Raw genomic sequence first — 26343 nt, forward strand, 5'->3', positions numbered from 1 at the left:
ATTTAATAAACGTGCATGATATACATTAGAACAACAAAATAAAATTTTAAAATGATACGTTTTTAAACTCGAATAGTATAATATACCTATTTTTCATGCCTGTAGCAAAGTATTCAGTCAACTAACTATAGGTACTGTTCTGTTTGTTACGTATAAGTTAGTCAGTAAGCTAGTTAGTTTAGTTAGTATTTTTAAGATCATATTGTATGCTCGAAATGGGCAACTGTTGATACTGTGTGGTTAGATATCACCTGTATCTGACATCTAATGTAGGTACACAGTTTACAATTAATAAATACTTTACTTTACTTTTAAATAATTTTATATTAATCTGACCATAGTTGTAGTTTATAAACAACAAATTGTGTCAAAATATTTCCTATAATGTTAGGTAATATCCAGAGAGGAAATTAAGGACTACATGTGTATACATGTGTATATATGTTTTACACGGGTCCTCCACTTTCATCTTAACATTTACTGAGTGTGTAAGGTTGGTCCTGCTCACGTCCCGTGAATCACCATGTATTATGAAAATCGATTCTTAAGAGATTCGACTCCAATTAAGCACAATAATATTAGATTAATTGTAATCTATATGATATATGATACCTATAGAGATATCCCTCTTCGAACACACATAGTATTAAAAGAAAACTAATCAAAAAGATTAACGTTCTTGTATGATCCGCTCTTCGCTGATCGCGCTGCGTCACAAACTCGCGTTCGCGTTCCGTAAAATGACTAGGCGCTATTTGCAGTCTATAATAATTATCATCGTGGCAAAAGTAGAGTACTGCGAGAAACGTAACAGTTGACACTGATATAGTGGGTATGTATTCACTTTCACGTGTAAACATTTTAGTCAAGTGCGGGTAGGACTTAATTGTTTAAGGTCTCGTACCAAGCAATATTTTATATTTTTAGCGACGGACTATTTGGAAATGACGGAATTACGAGTACCTACTCATGTAGTAATTCGAAAAGCGAAAATTATTATATTGTATGTAGATGTTACATAATTTCTAGTTCGTACGATTCATTCGATTAGTTCGTTTTGTAATAATTCTATGTTTCTACAGACCGACCTATGTGAATAGGCTACGTACAGGTAAGCTTAGGTACCCATGCTTGATGTTTATAGGATTTAGTTTAAGTAACAAATTTATATAGGTAGGTACTATTTTTTTTATAAAATATTTGAATGCAGTTTTGTTTCTTATTTAATAAAATAATGACCTCTTTAAGTAAAATGAGCTGACTTAAGGTACTTTCCCTCCAGGGCCCATTCTTTTTTTCCACAATGTATAGTTCGGTTTTTTTAACATTAGAAAGAAGGCAAGCGATCATGGCACGTCCTTTAATTGAAAAACGCTTTTTAAAAATCAATAACTATTACTTATGAAAGCAGAAGAATATATAAGATTGTATTAGATTCATAACAATCATAACATGTTACATGTCTGCCGTAACTTATTTTTTAAATGTGTTTTTCAATTAAAAGACACATCAAGGTTGTTTACTTTATTTCTAATGCTAAAAAACGAACTATAGGTATGCTATAGGTAACAATTACATTCCATTTTTGTTTGATACTGTGGTAATTGTATTGCTGTAGGTATCTATTGCAAACTCAGAAATGTATTGGATGTTACATTTACCTGTATTTATTTTTCTTGTGTCTCGAGTTACAATGTTAAAATATTTCAACTTAGCCTATGAGTTTAATGTGGTTTATGTAAAATAGAAGTACCTAAATATGTTCAATACGCACAGAATCCTAATTATATCACAATTCCACTATATAAGTAGTAGAACTGTTTTGTTGCACTAGTAGGTATGCAAAGAATGGGCTTCACAACATTTCACTTGTATCATGATTAGAATATTGCTTGTTACTTATTTCTCACACGTTCTTTCGCAGTACTTTCTAAAATCTTTTTATTCATAATATTTACTTATCTGAGACTGTAGGTAGCCTTGAGAAAGTTCAACGGATATGGCGTATACGACATTTGATAAGACAATTACTGTATCACGGTACGCACTAAACAAGTTTTCAGTAGGAACCTAATCGAGTTAAATCATATTAGTCGGACAGTAATGAACACCACAATCTCGGTCGATCCACCCTCATGATCACGATGGTTATGTGATCGTGGAGTCAAATATTTATCTGTGCTCTGCTTATGCGTGTGCAATGCCGGATGTGTAATCTTATGAGGACTAAGTATTGAAAAAGTAATCAAATTTTTAGACACCGTCCAATTAATATTAACATATTTTATACACTTAGTAGAATATATCTAAGCCTTATTATGCCCTATACCATGTCACTGATTCAGGGTTCTAGCTTTAGCCAGCACGTAAATTAAATAACGTCGAAAATTGCGTGAATGGCTTCGAAAAAGGATGGTACAGCTGTTCCTTTTTGTTTCGCTAGACTTGGCGGGGGCACTGCCGTGCCCCCAGGTCGCATTTCTTGCATCAACTGTATAATCTGTAGCGGTGTTATTTAGATCCACCAAAGTACTGAAGTGACTGCCAACATATTAGCACCTAACGCCTGCAAGCCAAAGTAGAGCTGCAAGTTTCGTTGACATTATATTCATAGGGACTTATTGTTTTATAAATGTTACATGCCATAGAAAATGTAATATCCAAAAAAAAAAGCAGAAAACGATTGCTCGTTTTTAATTGAAAGGCGAATTGTCTAATGCATGTTCATACTGAATATGTTGGAGGTGGGGAATATTGTCGTTGTAGAGTGTTGTGTCACGAGATCGCGAATGTCAATTGGGTTTGGAAGAAAGCTTGCAAGGAGGGGCGCGACGTAGTCTCCAGTGAGACTCTTTTGACCAGTATGTGAATAACTCGTGCTAGTGAACACGCGCGCCTTTGGATATTACTTTTTGGGATTACGGCGTAAGTGATTTAATTGGCTTAACATATTTTAACTCAACACTGGTGTGCAATCTTAAGTGATAAGTATTGGTTTTACAATTGTGCCTAGCGATATTTTTTCTTTCTTTGAGCACTGCGAATCGGCCATTGTTTTAGTATTGAAAGGTTCGTTTAAATCGTAAACACTGTGCACAAAAGTATTTTATGAATAAACAGTTTTCAAGTATCTTAGGTTAACTAGGTACTGTTTGTAAAGAAGTGGCAATAACTTGCAATGATCTTGAACTGGGTAATAAATCCAAATGATGTATTATGTAACTAATGATTGGGCAGATTTTATTGCGAAACCTGTTTATTACTTAGGTGTCGTTACACAATTCGCGTTGCATAGTGATGTAGCGCAGTCGGTGGTTCATAATGATAGCCATATAGATAAAACAATACAAAGCAGAAGAATACAAATAAGTAAGTGGAACTCGGAGATGAGAAGCGCAGGTCTGGAGCGCTGCGGAACGCCGGCGCCGGCCCGGCGTGCTAGTAGGAAACGGGCCTGCTCGCGTCCGCCGCGCCGCGCCGGGCCGGAACTATTACATAAGTGCCGCGGATGCAGCCGGAGACATTTCACTATAAATGGTTCTCCTAAGCTGCTCACGACTGCGCTTCACAATATATCGGTAAGGGATTCCGTACTAACTAGAAGCTTTTTTTCTTTTTGTTATCAGTTGATTAGTGAGGATAAGATATAATTAATTATAGCTTCTGGATCAAAGAAATCCCTTAATTTAGATATAGGTACAAATAAAATTTAATAAGTGGGTACATTTTTAGGGTTCCGTACCCAAAGGGTAAAACGGGACCCTATTACTAAGACTTCGCTGTCCGTCCGTCCGTCCGTCCGTCCGTCTGTCACCAGGCTGTATCTCACGAACCGTGATAGCTAGACAGTTGAAATTTTCACAGATGATGTATTTCTGTTGCCGCTATAACAAAAATACTAAAAACAGAATAAAATAAAGATTTAAATGGGGCTCCCATACAACTAACGTGATTTTTGACCAAAGTTAAGCAACTTGGATGGGTGACCTTATTTTTTGGATTTTTTTTTAAATTTTTTTTGCATTATGGTACGGAACCCTTCGTGCGCGAGTCCAACTCGCACTTGCCCGGTTTTATTATACAAATTATACAAGTGTTTTAAAATCAACTCAACTTTTAAATCTTGATTTCTTGGCACCATGATATGATTTTTTATAAAGAAGAACCGAGTTCACAATACAGTTTAATATCCCAATATTTTTTTGTTTTTATCAGCAGTTTCACTTTATCGAATGATACTTATAGAAAATGTACGAGTTAAAGGTTAGCCGACAATATGTGAAGAGCTCTCGATTTCTCCAGTGTTCCAGTGATCCCGAGTTGATGACGATATTGACGATGGAACCACTGTGAAGACGCATGTTTCAAAAACAAAAATAATTTCACAAATCGGTCCAGCAGTTTTAGGGAACGTAGTAGGTACCTACTTACTTAAGTTTTATTTTATTATTTTAAAGAACCGTAATTTCTTAACCGACTTTAAATAGTATGAAATCAGTATGTGGATACTGATTACGGACGTTTAGTATGGACTAAACACAAGAGCGTCGTCCTCTCCGGTCTATGAAGGCAACAGGCTTTATATTCTGGACGTTTCTTATAGGACTGGTCAAATCAAACATTATCATCCACAGTGGCGCTAATTTAGTAATTACCTACGTACGCATAAGAACCACTATGCTACGGACTATGCTAAGGACGTTGCATGGTTAGCTACAAGTTTATTGTTATTATGGATAAAAGCACGAGTCTTGCAATAGACGGTAATAATTAATGGTTGAATTTAGTTTTATTATTCCAAACCAGTTATCTAGAGCAGCGGCTCGTGAAACTGTCACTTGCGGCCCGAGTGCCGCCTTGGCTATTTTGTATGTAATAGTGACAAACGACAATGTCTCATAAAGTCATAAATATTAACAAAGTACGGCCCGCGTCACCTCCGTTAACTACTATGTGGCCCTTGGCTGCTAAAAGGTTGCCGACCGCTGATCTAGAGTACATAGCTGTCGATCTCCTTGACAACTAGTAGTCATTAATCTTGCACTGTTACTAAAACATTCGATGTCCTTCTTTCTTGGCATTAGTATGTTTAGTTACATGGGGCATTATCTGTGAAAAGGGACCTTATTGTCGATGGCCCTTACTCTGCACAGCGTCGCGCGGCATTGTATTTATATACCGGAGCAGCGTAAGCGCCGTCGACAATAAGGTCCCTTTTTATGGTCACATATAGTACACATTTTTACCGTATGCGGCTGTCGGAGTGTTGTACCTACCGCCAGATTCGAACTTTAGCAAAAACAAACGTTTAAAAATTGTGCACAGCTTACTTGTATTGTTTAATAAGGCCCTACCTTTTCTTTATGAATGCCCAATGAATAACTAATTAATAAAAAGTTATTAATAACTTAGTTTTATAATTTCACTGCTCAAATAGCCAGCAATTAAAAGTTTTTGCAGATATTTCCAAGAAAAGTGTAATCTTTTTATATCGAACTTGACATAGAAAATAATATGTAATGTATGAGGGCTTCATACACAGTTCATTATTGTGTAACGACATACAGTGTAAGTAAACAATTATGTTTGCGATAAAGTAGCACAGGTCATATTCAATGGAGCGAGCGGCCTAACAGCAGGTCGTGATAAGCATAACTCTCTGACACAATAACTGCTAAGGGGCTGTCCATAAAGGACCCCGCAGCAAACGGGAAAAAGTGGTTTCAGTCAAATCTCGCGAAGTTTTAGTATGATGTAGAATTAAGTCTCGTGATTATTTTTTTATAGGTACGAATCTCTCAGAAGTATACTTTCAGAAATAAATCAAGTTTATAATATTTCTATTTCTATGAGGTGTTCCCTAAATCGATACACTGAATTGGTAACTGCATTATAATATGACTTCATAACGTCAGTAAATGTCACTATGTATCATTTCCACCCCCCCCCCCCACCCCTTAAAATCATGCGAATGACCCCATTTCCTCCTACTTCATGCTATCATCGTCCGATGTCCAGACCCCCCCTCCCTTAATTAGAAATGACGTAATTTATGAATAGCCCCTAACGCAAGTCGCCAAAATCAATGCAGCGGTCGGGGCGGCAGTGACCACACAACTCATTCTTAACCTCATAATGATCTATCGTTACATCAACTATTTGTTTGAGCTAACTAGTTTACTACCATCATGCTACTACTACCTACTTTACTGCTACTTTCCAATTAGCTTCAAATTACGGACACCGCGTGAGTTGGTGTTAGAGCACGCCAGTACGAGTATAATTCAATATGAATGCTCGAGAAACTATCGTTAGATCAGTCCGTAACTCGGTGCAGGGTAATTTTTGTTACGCAAGATAAGAAAGTATACCGGAGTTAATCTAATAGGTACCTTCCACTTAGTTATGGAACAGATAACATACTTAACTACACGTGAATTTATGCAAAGGATTTTTTTTATTTAACTTTATAAAGCGAAGCATCTTAGCCAGTAGAACCATGGAATAAAATATTTAAGCAATATGTTAGTATTTCGATATGCATAGACGGTCGATGTTAAGAGGAACTTGCTTGCACTTAAAGACAGTCCTGGAGGTTTCATAACAAAATAATTATGTGTTGTTAAGGCTAAGCACGATCGATCCTGATTACCTATAACACTAATTCGTAGTTCCATAATAGGTGAAAAGGCTGCAGTGTCTAACTATAAATCCAGCAAAATAAAGTTTTTATAAGTACTTTAGAAGTTGAAAAACCTGTCAACAAGTTTCGTTTCTTTTACGTTTCTTCTTTGAGCCGGCTCCAGTTTTTTTTAATTATGCCGTCAGTAACTCGTAAAATGCTTCAGAATGTTGCATTATAAAATTTATAAATTAAGACGTCTGAAAGATGTAGTTAAGAGATTCTCAGTCATTATAGTAATTAATGAAATGATCATATGAAAAAGCTTTTGGGAGTAGGTATATTCTCAATTACAAGTTGCATGCACTAACCAGCGCAGCGATAGTGTTAGTTCGTATACCAAATTAGTCAAATGCGGTTCAGACACAGTCAATACTAATATTGATCACACCTAAGTACATAATATTGGCGGTGTAGTGATTCTTATTGATAATGTCGGGACCATACAAAACGCAACTGAAGTTCACCACATTTAATGTAAATTGCACGATAGTATTAACTCAAATTAGCAAAACATATTTATTTTTTCGCCTTATTACTGAGGAATAGGGTACAACCATGTAAACATAATTATTTTTTACGTCGACTGTATTGAGTAATATGCCAAATTACATTACAAAACATGTATATAATGGCTCCTCTACACGATGGGCCAACGCCGGCCACTCCAATAGCACAGAATAAGTAATAGAATTATCATACCAAGGGACGCATTTATGCGTTAGTGGGAGCAAGTGATATTGCTATTTCATTCTACCGCATGGCTGCGTCCCTTGGAGTGGCCGGCATTGGCCCATCGTGTAGAGGAGCCATAAAGCCGGGCCTTAAAGGTATTAAGAACAGCGCGATTGATTGATGACTTCGCATTACGCGCGCGATTGGACGCAACTAGTTGCATTAGACTGCACGATTGGCTCGAATTCGTGTGCGTGACACCACTGCACTGTTGTCCCATTCCTGTTGTTCATAAGGCCCCCGTTTTTAGATATATGTGTATGGCCAAATTTAGGTACAAAAATAAAATAACAGGATAGACTTAATGCCTCCGCGGATAACGTGTTTAGAACTTGCAACCGTCAGATTAAGAAAATGTTTAAATAATGTCATATTGAGTATTATTAGCACGATTATAGCATCAACGTGAACAAAACTAACCAAATCCACAATATCACTAATCTGACACGCTACAGTAACTCTTTGGGCTCCCCTATCATAATGATTTACGGTGTTTTTCACACAATAAAACAATTGTTTTCTTTTTATAATTTTAAATCTGCAAAACGTGCAAAACATCTTCAATGTGAACTGGTAAAAAATGTACAATTTTGGGGGCGTAGTTTTTGCATTGAGCAAATTTTAGTTGTTTTATTTTTTCACGAACTTTCTACTAGTTTCCGTCCGTGAATTTAGCCTAGTCTGAGAAAAAAATCGTTCAAGATAATTGAAATTGCATTAACGTTTAATGATTTAAACAGTTCCATATGAGCCTATCGAACCAAGCAGTAAAGTTTACTGTTTGTACGTTACATACGAACGAACGTACATTAGTTTATAATAGCAGTTAAGTATCTTAATGAAATCACTTTATGATTCGCTTAAATTGTGTTTTTTGAAAAACTAATTTCAGTCAGCCTTTTATGAATGTAGTATGATACCTTAGGGTATGGTGCTTTACGCACACTAGTGTCCCTTCCCCTCCCCCTGACGCAACCCTCCCTTTTTGCCCGAATATGTCTCGGGTCACAGTGTTTTAAATTTTTGAGGAAAGTATACATTTTAGGAAAAAAGTGTAAATGAAAGAAATAATCCATAATACATTCTTAATAAAAAAGGTCATATTGATTTTTTTTTATATGATGCACCATATTCATGTATTAGCTTGTTAAAATTCGAAACAACATAGCTTTTACTTAGGGTTCAAACCTCATTTATTATACACGGTGTAACATGAGGAAACCGAATAATTTTAACAGCGTATTCCTGGTCATATTTAGAGACAAAAATGTCCTAAAACTTTTTTGAAATTCGCCTAGTTTCAGAGTTAATACTAATAATTAGTTTGTTTTCCCCATACATTAGAACACAATTTAACCGAATCATTAATGTGCACTCGATAGATCATATTTTTTCAGAGATAGGTATTCGCTACCAATGTTAAAGCTTCATATTCAACATAGAAGCCTGGCCAGCGAACGAAAAGACTTTTTAGAAATCGATTATCGCTCATGTCGTCTCAGATATGGGTCAATATGGTATCGATGCATTCAGTGTAATGCCCTGAACACATATATGAGATGACAAGCGTGAAAGTGGTGGGGGTAGTTGCCGAAAATGAGGCGCGCAGGGCTGTGTACAGCGTTGAATAAAATATATAAATAATGGTGATACAGTTCTGCACGTATGAAATGTTATATAGCAAATATCTTCCTCTTTTATTTATAATATTAATTTTGGTTTCTTAAATATTAATACTTTTTGAGATATTGGGGAAATAATTATTAGAGTTGGCACAATTTGACGTCCCTTTGCGTGTACGACCACAGTAATGACTTGAATTGTGACAACCCTTAATAACCGAAAGGGTTAGTACTATACATAAAAAAGGGACAGCATGATTTGTCCTTGAATCGCTTGTTTTGTAGTAAGTTTCTTGACTGGACGGTGTTACGGTTGGTTTTCCGACTTAGGGCCCCCCCACATCTGGCGTCTTTCGAGTGTCGGCGTCTACAATTCTATGGCCGCTGCTCGATGCAATGTCGACGCAACTGCGCAGCAACGTCATTTTCCATAGCGCTGACCAGACGCCGACAGACGCCGACGCTCGAAAGACGCTAAATGTGGGGGGGGGGGGGGGCTTATTCTGTGACTATATGCACGCGGGGCGTTAGTTCAGGTCTTTTGTACCATCGCCCACACTGTTAACTGTGTCGGTAAACCTTATTACAAAAGGCATGAGGTCCACCGATGGACAAATTAAGAGTGTTGCTATTTGTACGTATGAAGAGGTTAGGGTTCGTCTACAATAATTTAAATTTATAGAGTTAAAACCAATGGAAAGTTCGTGTTTGCGTTACGGACGTACGGTGGTGGTACTAGTGCTCGACATGCTAATGCCCAATAGATGAACCCTGCTGTCACCTTTATTGACAATAACTTAAGTGTCAAGATGACATGTGTGGGGGATAAACCTATTACTTGTTGGCAAAGATTTACGACGCAGTTAAACCAATATTAGAAAGAACCCCGCACAAAATGATCGGTAATAGCCGTTCGGTCGATTTGGCTAAAATTTTGTGAAAATACCTATAGCCTCTAATACTCTGATCAACTGTGTGAAGTTGCAACTTTAATTAATGACTAGTTTTTAAAATATGACTATTTTTATGTTCAATATTTTTTACTTACATATAATTCTTATTAGTTAACGTATCTACACTGTAGCAACCAGGCTTATTATTATTTACGTGGCAATACTTATCGAGATAAAAAACATCATTCGAAGGTTCAAACTATCTTCACACCGAATTTCGTCCGGTTTCGTCCTAGTGTGAGCGTGGAGAACTAACAAACTCGCAGGTATGTAGCTATATTACGGTGCTAATCTGTACTAGTTACATTTAGTTGATATCTGATTGGTTTAAAAAAATAAAAAATAGTCTGTAGTGAATGACAGCTTGACACTGATTTATTAATTCTGAAATTTCGCACGAGTTCTTTATGCCGTTCTGCATTTGAATTGGTCTCGCTACTTCATAGATAAGAGACGATAATTATCAATACTACGTAAATAAGTATATTTAAAATAGTCATATTTTAAAAACTAGTTATTATTTAATTTTGCAACTTCACACAGTTGATCAGATCAGAGTATTACAGGCTATATTTTCACAAAATTTCAGCCAAATCGACCGAACGGCTATTACCGATCATTTTGTGTGGGGTTCTTTATTCAGACTTTATTTGAGTACTGTTATTGATCGACTGACAAATCTAAAGGTAAATAAACATTTCATGGAACGGTTGCTATCCAAATACAAAATTTGACTGTGTTCTACCTACTGTCAGTACTGTGTAACCTTAAAGTAGGCGCAACTGTAAATATCACATTAGCCTAATATTTCAATACGCCCCTTTAATGTGCATATTCTAAACAAATGGTAACACAATAAAACATACAAACAAATTAAAGTGATATCAAAGAACAACTATTACAAAAGTAAACAATTAACAAGCAATGTCCAAACCACGCATACACTTATAGTGCTTTTCTCTAGGCAAAGCCTTCGTTAATATGTCGGCAAGCATTGAGTCGGTCGGTATGTACTTTAACTCAATACTCTTATTGTCCTTTAATACACTTCGTACAAAATGGTACCTTATGTCAATGTGTTTGCTCCGAGAATGGAACATTGGATCGCTCGCAAGACAAATCGCCCCCTGATTATCTACATGTAAAGATAATGGTGCAAACTTACGTAACCCAATTTCAGTAAGCAAGCTGTTCAAGTAAACTGCTTCCTTCATTGACGAGGCCAAGCTTACGTACTCCGATTAACAGGATGAGGTGCTGACACATTTCTGCTTCTGTGACTTCCAGGACACGCATCCACCTCCTAACATGAAAACATAACCGGAATAAGAACGCCTATCTATCAAACACCCTCCCCAATCAGCATCCGAGTAACCATGCAAGATTTAACTGTTTTTTTGTAAACAAGCCCATATTGTTTTATATGCTTTAGGTATCGCAGGACACGCTTTGCAGCGTTCCAGCATTCCTCAATAGGGCAATCCAAGAATTGACTAAATACAGCCACCGTATTCGTAATGTCGGGTCTCGTTCCCGTAGAGAGGTACATCAACGAACCTATAATTTCACGATAAGGATACTGTTCACTTTCACTGCACTTACAGGTTTTTCTATCTTTTGTTTAACTTCCATAGGCGTAGATATCGGTTTACTTTTATCCATATTAAATTTAATTAATAAATCATCAATATATTTTTCTTGGGACAATTTCATTCAAATATATGTTAGGCATAGAGTTTGACAGATGTGACAAACACATCTGTCAAACTCTATGCCTAACATATATTTCGCAATGCCTTCTTTCAATTCAAACTTGTTAGTGGCCAGTTCCTTTTTGAAATCTTGTATGCATTCACCTCTTTGCGAAGCGACGAGAATGTCATCCACGTAAACTAATACAAAGAGTTTAGTTTGCGAATCTATATTTTTAAAATAAAGGCACGGCTCATTTAAAGATGCTTGCAATCCCATGCACTTCAGCTGCTCGTCCAGTCTGATGTTCCACTGACGACCAGCTTGTTTAAGCCCGTACAGCGACCTCTTGAGCCAGCACACACTGCCTCCAGACCTCAGATCGCACAGCATCTTGCTAGCTTTTTCATGCAAAACTGAACCTGGCTGCTCCAGTCGTGTTAGATCTTGCAAACACTCATCTAGAAGATCTGGCACCTTCATATAATATATCTCCTCTTCTAATAATCCATTTAAATATGGATGACATGTACTGGGACCGCGTCGAGCACCAGTATCTATAACAGTTTGATGTTTTTCTTCGAGTTATATTAAGATTAAATAATGTGATCTAGCGTAGGTATTTTGACAATGTTGTAAGACGTGAAGTTGTGCACCACTCCACAAAATAACTGACGTAAAGTCTGTGTGCTTGATATTGTTCTGTCGTCATTATTATCATGGTCTCCGCCCTCCATATCATGGTCTCCGCCCTCCATATCATGGTCTCCGCCCTCCTCCTCTCCTTCTCCGTGGTGTTCGCCTCCGTAGTCTCCGTGGCGTTCGCCTCGGCCTCCGTCGCCTCCGTCGCCTCCATGGCGTTCGCCTCGGCCTCCGTCGCCTCCGTCGCGGTCGCCTCCGCCTCCGTCGCCTACGTCTCCGTTGCCTCCGCCTCCCTCATCTACGTCTCCGTTGCCTCCGCCTCCCTCGTCTACATCTCCGTTGCCTCCGCCTCCCTCGTCTACATCTCCGTTGCCTCCGCCTCCCTCGTCTACATCTCCGTTGCCTCCGCCTCCCTCGTCATAGTTGCCATAAAAGCCATAAACTTGTGTTCTTGCTGATTCTATTTTAACATCAGCTACCACATCACTTTGTTGTTCGTCTTGATTCCTGCTTTCGCCGTATTGATCCTCATCTCCTGGTTTTGGTGGCTGCGTTGTAAACATAATCTTATTTTCAATGTCGTTTGGAGATACTGTATTTTTTTTTAAATATGAGTAATGCTTACGTCTTTTTTTAGGTTGCTGTGGTTTGGTTACTTGTACATGTTGTGATTGTTGAGTAGCGTTGTTTTTTTTGCGATTTTTTAATAATTTCGGAAATACTCCTCTCGTCTCAATATGTTTAGATGAGCTCGCTGAAGAGAGAACTCTTACTTTTGTTCCATTGATGATTGTAGTGACATAACTGGATCGACGACTCGGCCGCTTGCGCTCTTGTGTTAGAGGCATCTGGCTAGAATATGAAACTATTTTAATTGCATTCCGTTTTTTACTCGTTACCTTTAACTCTACACTTAAAATAAAAAGTACCGATAATAATGTAAATACAAGTAATATGTTCATTACTTTAGTTTTAAATAATCGTTCCATACTGCTTAGCATGGCTAATACAAATGAACAATATCTCGAATATCCGTTTATTTTTAACAATGTGTTTGTGTAAATGTAGGTATACAGGATGCGATTTTTTGTTTAATTGTTGAAACGTAATCATAATCACTGTTTCTCGGTTATGTTTATGCAAACATATTGTTAATAAAAAAATGAAGGTGAGAATTCTAAATAAATGTCCTAATCCCATAGACAACAGTGCATACGAGTATACTTATCACTAAGATTAATAAAACAGGGTGCGTAGCCAACGTGCCAATCGTTTACGCTTCCCTGCCGCACTATAATATTATTATAAAGTGATAGAGAGAGTACGACTACGCTAAAATATACGCTATTACACACATAATTTTGGACTTTCGGGGCTTATATTTTCAAAAGAATATTTATTTAAACAAAACTTATTAACTAGGTATCGGATGACGAGTGCCCGAGAGTCTCCCCTATTTAGGGCCAGTTGCACCAACCACATTTGGCAGACTGATCAACGTCAGCCGGCGCGCCCCGGCCCTTTACTATGAAACTTTCCATACATAAAAATTTAGCGAACTCTTTAACGATACGAACAGTTTCGTGCAACCGACCCTTATTGTTTACATTTGTTTTCTTAACAGCCGGCCTGGCCAATGTGACAATCGCTATCGCTTCGATAACGAAACGCTTTATATCACTCTTCCATATTAGTGTGACAGTTGCGTTCCGATCGCTACGGAGCGTAAGCGATCGGCATCTTGGCTACGCGGCCAGGAGTGCAATTTAATCAGTTTGATCACATACCTACCGCATGTAATAAAAAGTATTTGTTTTTGCACTTTATTAATTGCTAATAGAGTTGAATATCATATCCGCCAGCATATTTTTTGTGCAGATGAGGCTATTAATTAAAACATTTTTCCGAATTATTTTATATTTAGGTACTAACAAGATTGCCGCCAACATCTTTGGTACAGTCGCCATCAGATATATCGGAGCGGTCAAGGTGTTCACAATATCTGAACGCGCACTCTAATTCCTTGACAATAGAGGCGTGTTCAGATATTTGTGAACACCTTGGCTGCTCCGATATATCTGATGGCGACTGTACAATGCTTCAAGGGCCTATTTTAGATTTAAGCCAGTTATTAATTTCTTTTAGGTATATATAATTCCAAAATATTCCATTCTGACCGTTGGAGGAACACCTTGTATGTCTACGGCGAGTACCTACACAATATTTTGTTAATTGTTTTGTATGTTTTGAGACTGAGATTATAATGAAAGAATTATTATACGTACAATTTATTATGAGATAAGTTCTGCGACATTTAGTTATTTGAGGGTATGTTGTTTTTAGCTTCCATGGGATTTAGGTAGTTAAGGCCTGATTCGAAACAAATTTGACAAATTCAGAGTGATTTTTCTTGGATATTTTCTAGCTTACTTTATATATACACTACGACATTATAATTATCAGAATCACAAAATTATTATACCAAAAAATTTTTTTTTTATCAATTCTAAGATGATCAAAAAAATCAAATAAACGCCGCCGTCTTTTTAATTAGGCGCCAAATTGCTGTCAAAAACTTGATGGTAAGTATGGAAGAAACTTGCACATAACTAATTTCCAACATAACCTGTTACCTAATATTATACCAATACTGAAAGGTAATTTCATTGCAATATCCATGAAACAATGAGGATCTAGACATATCTTCAAATATCTGGCGTATCAGGAATTTCGTCGATGTGGTGTCAGTTACCGGGCATTGGTTACTTTTCGACAGAGAAATCGACACCAACATCACTAAAAGAAACGGTTCGCAGCTTTAGTTTAATAATGCGGATTTCCAATATTACTTTGATAATATTTGGAGATGATCCACGATGTTTATGAGGCAATCAGCATGCTTAAGCCAGTACCCTCGAAATCGGACCAAAAAACTTGATTCAACAAAGTCCCACAGTATTGACCTATTGAACGGTATGGAGTGGAGTGTCCAAGGAATTAGTTCGTTAAAACAACAAAAACTATATGCAATATAATATTTCAAAATAAACATTGTTCTTGATAGGACTCAAACTAAGAAACTGTCAATAAACACTGTCGGATGTATGATGGAGGGCATACAACAAAACTAACGACAGGAGCGGGAAGAAATGGAAAATGATGAATTTACTTATAAATAACAATTTTTAAACAAATTTTCAATAAATTATGGAAAAACAAATCTTGATTCAGCTAGCTTCAGTACCATTAATAGGGTTTTCAATTTGGCAGATTGAAAACGAATCAGGCCGCGTAGCCAAGGTGCCAATCGCTAACGCTCCGTAGCGATCGAAACGCAACTGTCACTGTCACACTAATGGGGAAGAGTGATAGAGATACATAATGCTTTTCGTTGTCGAAGCGATAGCGATTGTAACCTTGGCTAGGGGGCCTGGCCTTATTTAGATTTAAGATTTACTAATAATACAGAGTGGCTAAAAAATAACTGCATTCCCGTTGCCAGGGAGGTTTTGGGATTATACTGAACAACTTTTACCATGGGACCAACCCCGAAATCACGAAAAAAATTTACCCTCTCATAGAAAATGGACCAGCCAAAATGTATGAAACAGCCAAATTTTTTTTCGCGATGGCGGGGTTGGTCCCATAGTAAAAGTTGCTCAGCATAGTCCCAAAACATCTCTGGCAACGGGAATTTAGTTAATTTTAGCCACCGTGTATCTTCTCTCTCGCGTTGTCCCAGCATTTTGCCACGGCTCATGGAAGCCTGGGGTCCGATTGGCAACTAATCCCAAGAATTGGCGTAGGCACTGGTTTTTACGGTGACTGAATTCTTAACGAACTGCCTATATAAAACTTCTGTGAGACTTGAATATGTTGAAACTTGTTCACGTATTATTATCGAATAAACGCTTGAAATATTTCGATCCGTTTTTGAGGATCTTCGACTGCAGCACCAACGTCACCGTCTCTAACTATAGAGCGCGCGACGTGTACAATTTTTTAATACCTACTGTAGATATTATTTATTCAATTTTACATATTATGTACGTATAAAACTTAACAAACTAAAACCCGTTAATTGACAGTGAAGAACCTGTATAAAATGATTTTAAAACATTGTCATTATTAACTATGAACATATTCCAGAATTTACGATTGCTACATTGTACGGTTTTTTGAATTGATGGGCAGATGATGCGGCTTCTATTGATGTGCATCCTGGCGGGCGCCGCGTGCGCGCGGGATGAGGGTTGGCAGCCCATCGTGCCCGAGTCCTCCCTTACCTACACCGCCTACGTCAAGTCGCCGGAACGATCTCTGGATACCAGGTAAATATTCCCTAGAAGTCAATTTCTACAGCCAAAGCAACAATACCCACGAGTAGTTAGTTACCTACTTAGCTATATTAATATTTTATATGTATTATACCACCTTAAATTGGCAAGTAGGTATACATATATATAATTAAGGTTTTAGTTATAAAACTCTATAAACGCTGTTTTGTAGTTTCTGAATAAAAATGAATGGTTCATAATATAATATTTTGTATAAAGCAGAAACGTCTAAAAATTATCTCACAAATAAGTACCACAATGCTCAGAAATAACGAAATATGGAAAACCTCTCTGTCTCGAGCGACACTCGAACTCCGGGCTTTACAGACTAAACCCGTTGATAGCGAATATTTCCAAAAATTGCCAAAAGGGGCTTTGGCTTCCAAATCTTGTGCGGATAGATTATAACTAGGATAAGACCTCCAGCGAATGAACACTTGCAATTTTCCAATTTGCAAAAAACATTTCTTTGCAATTACTAATCATTAGAATAATTTTTTGCTATTTAATCAATCCTCATTTAATAAGCAAGAATGTAATTTATAAGATTTTTTTTACTGTCGTAGTTTTTGAGTTACAGAATAATTTATCAAAACATGCCTAAAAACCTAATGAATGAACATAAAAACTAATGAATGAACACCGCAAAACCCAGTGAATGAACATTATTTTCATGTATTTCAACTATATTCCAACTGGTCGAAAATAAATTTATCACGTGTTGCAATTGCATAGGAAACAGGCCGGGTTGGTAATAAGAAAAAAAATACGACAAGTCGTAGAAATGGCTATATTTCTTATTTTAGACAAAAAACGTGATTTTGTTCATTCACTGGGGCGTGTTCATTCACTGGAGGGTTTACCCTAATAAAGTATAATAACGTAAACTTTTTACAGTTCGGCGTTAAAAATAATCAATCGTAGGCCGCCAAGCCTTGCGTATCCAAGCAAACTGTCCGGCGCCTACAGCGCGGGGCCTCAGGGAGATTCCGACGCCTGCAGCGTCTACAAAGTATCCATGAACCAAGAACTGTTCTACCAGTACGTGGAATATGAGAAGGATCTGCCAGATCTAAAGGAGTTTACTTTGTGCATGTGGGCAAAGTTCCATAATCATTCTGAAGACCATCCCTTGTTTTCTTATTCAGGTAAGATGCTTTTAATGTTCAAATAGTGTATCTTGAAAGTTCAAAAAAAAATCGAACTACTAATAAGATAATTATTCAAGAATAAGTAAAATAAGAATATAAATAAGCCTTATAATTTTAACCATAAAATCATGTCTCGCAGATCGTATCATATACCGGGTGTGGCCTGTAATATGAGCAAAAAATTTAACCGTAGGCTGTACTCCTCATACTGACCAACATTTGTTCAGCGACTTTTAAAAATAACTTGTAGTTTGATTTTTAATACACTTTAAAGTTTATTCTAAGACGCATGCGAATGTTGTTATGTTTAAGGCGTGACAAGCAACGTCAGTCACATTGATAATAGCGTGGCGACGGCGTCCATTGAAGATAATATTTATTTTGTATGAATACTTCATCATTTTTAAAAGTTGTTGAACAAAAGTGTCACCGTTTGAGGAGTACAATCTATGTTTTACTTATTTGCTCGTGTTACAGGCCACACCCGGTATATACTAAGGTTGTTTTTACTAAAAAATGTGAGTGTAGTAGGTTTAACTACACATTACTGTACCTAAACACAATACACTTTATAAAGAGATTTTGAACACAAACGAACTAATCAGTTTTCATTGGTTGTGAGGGACGTACATAGTCTCCGAGTCATGTCTTAGTCCTGTGTTATTTTGTCAGTTATTTACACGCGTAGCTATTTAGAGTTAGAACAGGAAAAGTCTGCAATGATTTTGATAGCACACGCAGTGTTAGTGTTATTTAGGTATACGTCATATATGTCATAATTTCATAGCAGTTTGACGTTTAAATAATACTTGCACTCTCTATGCTATCAAAATCGCTGCAGACTTTTCTTAGTCTAACTCTATCTCACATTTAAATATTTCATAATGTCCAAGAAGTAAACCTTAAAATTTTTGCTTTAGATATTTGTTTATTTGTCACGATAATCTGTCTATCTCTTAAATATGCAATAACATCCTACATCCCACAAATGACAGTCAAGTGATTTATGTATTAAAATTCCTATGTGTTTGACGAAACGTATCGATAATGGGCATTGGCTGCCCGCGGAGAGCGTCGGCTCCTGGTGCGATTACCTGCAACTACGGGACACGCACGTTTGCGAAACCTCAGCATTCCACGCACGCAACTGTATTATGACCTGACAGAATATCAGACTAGCAAGTCAAAACGTGTTATAATACGGCCTTTCTCGCTAAATCTCAATAACACAAATCACACAGGTTAATAGAAAAGGAGTACCTACTCTCTTAATGAAAAGGTTTCAGCTAAAAATAAGGATTGATAGCTGTTACCTATCTTTAATTAGCAAAGTGCAAGTTGCACTACAATCTCAAAATTTCTGGAAAGTTTCATGAGAACATTCTCAAGCAAGTTTCCATCTAAAAAGTTCTCGTTCAACCTACTCTAAGTTGTTAACTGTTAGGTAACGGCTGTTTCATTTAACATTTTTGTCACTCATTGGCTTCTATTTCAAGTGGCATTGAATCGAATCTAACTGTAATAAGGTTTGACAATAAACGTGCAGAAAAAATACCGAGAACATTTCATGGAAACTTGGCAATTTTTCAAAATTATGCCCGTGGGTATGCCCACAGAAGAGACCTGAATCTAGTTATGTAGACCCAGAGAACTTAGCTTCAGTTATTGATTATTAAGTGTGATGTTGATTTATTTTACAGTTGGAGATAGCCCTAAAGAGATTTCGGCTTGGATTTCGAACACCGTCGAAGCTAGCTACTTCAGCATGGCCGTTCACGGACAGACGTTCTTCAGGCTCAATTATCCTCTAAAACTTAACACGTGAGTTTAATTATATCCACACTTTACCAACCGGGATGCGAGTAGTTATGATGACTCGTAAGATTAATGCAACAACACTTCACGCTGTTTGATTTGATTAGTATTAACAAATGCAAAGTGAAGCAATTTACTAATGTAATTCAACAATTAAATGTTACACACAGGACGTTATACGTTTTCTTATCAGGGTGGTATTTAATGCTGTCACGTCTTACACGCGAATACCAACTTTAATGTAGGTTCAAAGGAACTGTCGGATTAAACGATAAGCTAGATTACAAATGTGTATTATTTTACGTTAGCCAACTTTGTAATTGAGAATTATTAAATCATTTACCATTTTAATTATCATAATGGTATCATTACAACACATCGAACAGTTGATAACGGTTTAGGGTCCGCAAGTTCCGCCCTTTAACGTTGTTGAGTTATATGCGCAACGATGAATCATAATGTAATATTTTCTTTCTCGTATTGTTAGGTAAGTTTGCAAAATTACGTAATATGTACGTCGAAATTTGTCACAGCTGGCAAGGTAATGCGTTTTGCAAGTTTACCTATATACTTATACACGTACCTACTTGTACTAGTTGCACAAGGTACTGTGAATTAGTTCTATTTAACACTTTACTATTTTTTCGTCGGTGCATTTGACCTTCGGGAATCATGTCATTAGACTCTTTTTAACATCAGTATACCTACATCGATTTTTTTCCTTTTATAGGTAATCAAATATATGATCCTGAAAAATATCTTTAGATCATTATTATGAACATCTCCGTCTCTTACAATTGATCGTACCAGACCGCATAAATGATATTGGCTTTTCTATCTAGCTGTTTATTTTAAAACTTGTTAGAATAAAAAACAATTATGTGTTTGTTGTTTTTATAGGTGGTATCATTCTTGTCAATCTTGGAATGGAAAAACTGGTGAATGGCAAATTTGGGTGAACGCAGAGCGAGTGGGTAGGGGATTCCACAACAGGGTATGTTACGAGTATATGATATCATTAAACGTTATTGCAATTGTACCTATAACTACGAGCAAAGACATATGTAACTTGGTATAAGATGAATAAAGTCTAAGAAAAAAACGTGCCTCGGAAATCAAGTAAAAGTCATTCTCGGATAGATGCCGCACACATCTTTAGCCTATGCTCGGCTAGATGGCGTGACGACACCATTTCATATTTAACAATTTCAACACATGGATATCAGTGAATGAACATGGATCAAAATGATATAAAAATAATAAAATCATTTATCCATATATGTACATACATTTTTTTGATAATTTTATACGTTTTTTTTTTAGTTTTAGTCGTGTGTCGATAGATGGCAGTAAATTAACTGTGACTACAAATTTCACTATGACAGGACCCCTCTATACTATCTATTCTTTTTGCTACCTACCTACACTATTTTTGTTTCAACCTCATAGTGCATGGTGTCGTTAAAAATGTAGGTCACCGAATATGGGGTTTAAAATACTAATTTAATTTGATTAACTTTTAGGTAAAATATATTATTGTAGAAAATTACACTAGGTACATAAAAATAATAATTTACAAAAAAATATGTAGGATCTACAGGGTGCACAGTTGGACAACCTTCTAATCACCGACAGTGCACCTTAGGCTGGTCCAGAAAATGCACTTATAGGTCTAGTAAAAGTTTCGTGATTTGGAGATAATCGCACTTTAATTCTGTCTTTTTTAATAGCACTATACTTTACTTTAATCACCAACTAGGCCATAATATCTTTGTTTATAAAGATGTGAATAGCATGTGTGATACCATTTTAGAATCAGTATTAGATAAACTATTTTGTAAGAGAGTTGGCCACTCTGTCCTCCATACATTTTTTTATTCACCACAATCGATCAAACTTGTTGAAAAAAGTACAATGTAGTTTTTTGGATTAAGGTCTAATTTATAAAAATACGCCTTGGCTACTGAAAAACTGTAGTGCCTATCGGTTAGCAGGTCTATTCGAGAATATTTTTCATAAAACAGAAGGTAAAAATCTTTTAATTTGTGGCCTAAATTGATCATTACAGTGAAACAAGGAACTAAAATTAGAAAAGTGCGATTATCCCGAAAACCACGAAACTTTTACTAGACCTATAAGTGCATTTTCTGGACCAGCCTAAGGTGCCCTGTCGGTGGTTTGTAGGTTGTCCAGGCTGGGCACACTGTATAATATAATGTTATCTACCATGGAGTATAGTGGAACTTGGATCTTGGCTAACCGTATCAAGCTGCAATGAGGTTTACGAATGGTGTTAACGATATTAGATAATGATAACTATTAAAAGTTAAATTTCAGTTGGTGGGTCACATAATAAAAGGAGGCGGCATAGCTGTAACTGGGCAAGAACAGAGTCTTTTATACAGCAAAGATGGTCTCGAGCCCACTATAAGTAAGTGTCTTGAGCACCAGTTTACCGTTTATACAGGGTGCTTCCTGTAACAGGAGCAATAAATTAAACTAAAGGCTTTACTCCTTAAACTGACCAACATTTGTTCAGCCACTTTTAAAAATTATGAATCCTTTAGACTTCCTCTTTTTCATACAAAATAAATATTGCCGTCAATGTACGCTGACATTAGTGTGTTTGACGTTACTTGTCACGCTTTTAACATAATAAAATTTGCAATACATTGCGTCTTAGAATAAACTTTAAAGTGTAATAAAAATCAAACCATGAGTTATTTTCAAAAGTTGCTGAGTGAGTGAGTTGTTGGTCAGTTTGAGGAGTACAGCCTGCAGTTTAATTTATTGCTCCTGTTACAGAAAACACATTGTAGGTATAACTCTCACGGTTTGGTTGAATACGGAGTGGTTGAAGGTTTAATAGGGTAGTTGACAAGTTTTTAATAATGATCAGTCGATCCAAAAACAAACCTGGTTTTTGTATCAAAGCCGTTTTGATATATAGAAAATAAGGAAAATGCGATTTTGGTGGTGAAATACTCGTAGAGTTGGACCAAAAAAGTCTGCAGCGGATTTGATAGCCCACGCAGTGTAAGTGTCATTTACACGTCATAATTTCATAGAAGTTTGACGTTTAAAATAACACTTCTACTGCGTGGGCTATCAAATCCGCTGCAGACTATTTTATTCTTGGTCTGACTTCTATTGCGTTTTCATTATTTATAACATGTAAGGAACCGAATGATACCATTTTCTTTTTTTTTGGATGTTTAAAAAAAGAGCTTTATATAGACGGTCAAGCAAATCTTGTCAGTAGAAAAAGGCGCGAAATTCAAATTTTCTATGAAACGCTATCTCTTCGCGCCTACTTTTTTCAAATTTGCCGCCTTTTTTTACTGACAAGATCTGCTTGACCAAGTTTATTTGAAACTTTGAGGTCTTGTATTTTAATTTTATTCCCATATGTTTTTTTAATATTTCCAATTAATTGTAATAAATTGCTCATTTTCCATCTATTTAACTAGATTTGTCAACACCTCTATCTATTCTTCCACTTCTAAGCTTTTATTTACATAGCACAGTTAGCAGCAAAAGTAAGCGGGCGAGGTTTACCGAATAACCTAAAGACAACTTTATTCTTAACTAACTACATTATTCTTAACTAACTACATATTATATATCTGGTACACGAATTTAAACGATTTAACACTAAGCTTTTGAAAATGAACGTTAATTCAAACTTTTATAATTTTATCACCTGATTCACTACTTCCTCCACCATTCTGCAGCTGACAGTAGGTGAAACTAAAAACTATTCGCGCAAATATATTATTAATTGCCTCTATTAATGGTAACATTCCATTTCTAACCGCAGCTGCACTACCGATACTGAACGCGTCGCTGTTATTGTCAATTTCCAAAGTAAAATCAACAGTAATGCAGCTGTCGTTGGAAATGGACTGTCACCTTAAGGGCCAGTTGCACCAAGCACACTCGACAGACTGATCAACATCAGTCAGCAGAATTATCACAATAAAATTTAGTTAACACTTTTAACTGTTACAGTCTGTTCAACCGGCCCTAAGTGGTAGAACAATAATAAAAACATGTACGAAATTTATGACAGATCATAGAAAAAATTATGCTGAACTGCAATGGCTGATATTTAAGCATTTCATGATATGTGTCAAAATAACCTTTTAAATATTTTTAGAGCAATCTGGACTTATGGGAGAAGTAACTATGCTCCAACTGTATCATGTTGCCTTGACGGCTGGTAAAGCCCACAAAGACCACAAGCACCACCACGCTCATCACTTCAAGCACGACGGCAGCCCGCTGGAGGCCTCCACGGAAGCGGTCACGGAGCCGCCGCCGCCAGAAGCTACTCCGCTGGGCAACGGCAACTTCCTCATTGGTGGGCAGCTGCAACGCGCTCCCGACCTCAACCTTGCCGGACCCCAGCCGCAGCAACAGATGATTCCCGTTCAGCTGCCCAACGGTTTGCAACTTCACCAGGGATATATCAATGGACAACTGAGCAACAGAATTGTCTCTGAACAGCTTCTCAACAGTGTTCATCAAATTCCATCAGCGCAGCCTTCATCCAACTCCATACCTCGATTTTCTTTAGTAGATGTACCAGTGTCCTCCTCTATTGGCCACAGCCAGAGATTTTCACTAAGGCAGCCTTTGGGATCATCGAAGTCGTCAACAGTCATGTTATCTGGCTCGTTACTTAACCCAGCAAATGTGCAATACATTGATGATACATCGTCGCATAGTTTGTACAAACGAGATTCTAAGAAACGAGATAAAAGGGATAATCCAGAGAAAGAATTGGAGCAACCCGCTACAGGTATAACATTTTATTCTCTCGATGTCGTGTGTCTCATGCATCAAATGGCTAGTAATAAGTAATATCCGTTATAAAAAATGCGTAACTACATTGTAAATATTACAGGGAAAAAAGAAAAACGTGGGCTGGTCGCATTGTCGGACGGGTCTATTGTAGACGATGCGCTGCTTAGTCCGAACATAGCCGCCGATGACGATGACGCCATGTTCCAGCAGTCGTTGCTGAGCGGACTAGCTGGCGTCGTTGGGAACCTCCCAGTTCAAAATGTCCAAAAGGAGACGGTTAGTGTTTGAAATGTCTTGTAACTAAAATAACACAAAAGCTAGGAAGTTCCTCTCGGAATATATTAAGGGCCGTTATAATAAATAAATCGAGACGATCGACACTCGCTGCAGGTCAGTACACCTCCGACAAAATTGTAGTTTTTAAATAGCTACCCTCTGCTATTCATTGGCTTGCACTTTTGTACTCACTATATGCTTCCACTTACATATCTTTGGAACAAGTATTATTTGATAACCACACAACTAATTTGTCCTTACCATACAGAATTACCAGTATTACCATTCTCTACCGACAAGGCACGGGGGCATTTTCCAATAAGTACCTACATTATCGAATTTCTTTATTTTTTTGTAAACACTCGTTTTAGAATAATGATTTAGCCTTCTGTACGTAATTTATCTCAAAGCATTCCTGGAATTCTCAACGTTTCATTTAGAAGGTGGCAAAAATACTCGTACCTATACCGAGCGATACATTAGATTAGACCAAAGGTCTGTTGGTGCTGGATAAGTTCAAATACTGAACGTTCAGATTTACATACAGCGCGTTGTGATCACATTGCAAATCATTTAATATAATGATTATTGTTTGTAGGTGGACGAGCGTGAGCCCGCGGAGGCCGAGGTGAAGGCGGTGATGCAGGTGTGCAGCGGCTGCGCGGCTGAGCCCTTCAAGAAAGCGCTGGTACTCTCCTGGAGGTCCACGCCCAAGAAACTACACAGCGGTGCGCACTATTACAAAGGTCTGCCTATATGCAAAGCCTTTTAAACAAAGTTCACAAGTACATAATCCTGACGAAGTAACAACAATCAGTACCAATTTACCTAATACTGTACTGACCGCCAGACTGTAGGTACGGTACGACCCGCCATATGAATATTACTTATATTATAAAGATGCCTAAATACAATTAATACAATAAAAATGGGGCAACCGAACATGATCAGTTTAAGTCGTTTCTGACTTATCGCAAAAAGTATTCCCTTCAAAATAAAAAGACGTACCTACAAAGCGCTGTGAAGGCACCTACTTCCTTTTGTTGTTATGTTACTATTAATGATACTAGTACTAGTTAGTAGCACGTTCAAGGTCTATTGTGGCGGACGGGTAACTCCGGAACCCTACACTGAGCATGGTCTGACATGCTCTTGGCCGGTTTTTTAAAGCTATCTCTGCTGACGACATTTTTGATAGCTACACATAAGTATCAATTTCATTTGAAATAGACACTTTCGCAATTATCTACCCAATATTTGCAGGATTTCTACTATAAATGTACCTACCTATTGTTACGTGCCCACACAAGAGCACGTAGCGTTTAACTTCTGTTTATTTGATTAATGACCCCGACACTACAATTCGAAAAAATGCTACAATATTACATTCAGATGTTACTTCAGTCAATCAAAACTTGCCATTAGCAAGTCATTTAATTTAATTTATTTTAGTAATAAGCGTTTAGAAATAAGACAAGTACCTACTTTTATGTAATTAGTTTAAAACGTGTACTTACCTTGTTACTTACTATTTTACAGTAAATAATGATATAAAAATGTAGTTTTTATTATACTCCGTATTTTCCTGTAGGTAAATAGGCGGAAGGAGTGGGGCTACGGATTTTGTAT

At 37.1% G+C, this 26343-nt stretch overlaps 2 protein-coding genes across 8 annotated transcripts in view; one reads left to right on the forward strand and one right to left on the reverse strand.

Annotated features, from left to right (window-relative positions):
- Positions 1-26343, reverse strand: part of LOC134679298 (coiled-coil domain-containing protein AGAP005037) — a 109153-nt gene that overhangs the window by 53334 nt on the left and 29476 nt on the right. The gene's annotated exons all lie outside the window — the stretch shown is intronic.
- LOC134679301 (uncharacterized) lies at positions 2730-26271 on the forward strand. Its single transcript, XM_063538205.1, has 9 exons — positions 2730-2925; positions 16521-16657; positions 17561-17811; positions 19515-19635; positions 20530-20623; positions 21967-22060; positions 23789-24433; positions 24539-24714; positions 25313-26271. Exons 2-9 carry the CDS (start codon positions 16521-16523, stop codon positions 25484-25486), a joined length of 1692 nt encoding a protein of 563 aa, XP_063394275.1. The 5' UTR covers positions 2730-2925; the 3' UTR covers positions 25487-26271.

This window comes from Cydia fagiglandana, chromosome Z (genome assembly GCF_963556715.1).
Source record: "Cydia fagiglandana chromosome Z, ilCydFagi1.1, whole genome shotgun sequence".
In the NCBI taxonomy this organism is placed as follows: domain Eukaryota; kingdom Metazoa; phylum Arthropoda; class Insecta; order Lepidoptera; family Tortricidae; genus Cydia; species Cydia fagiglandana.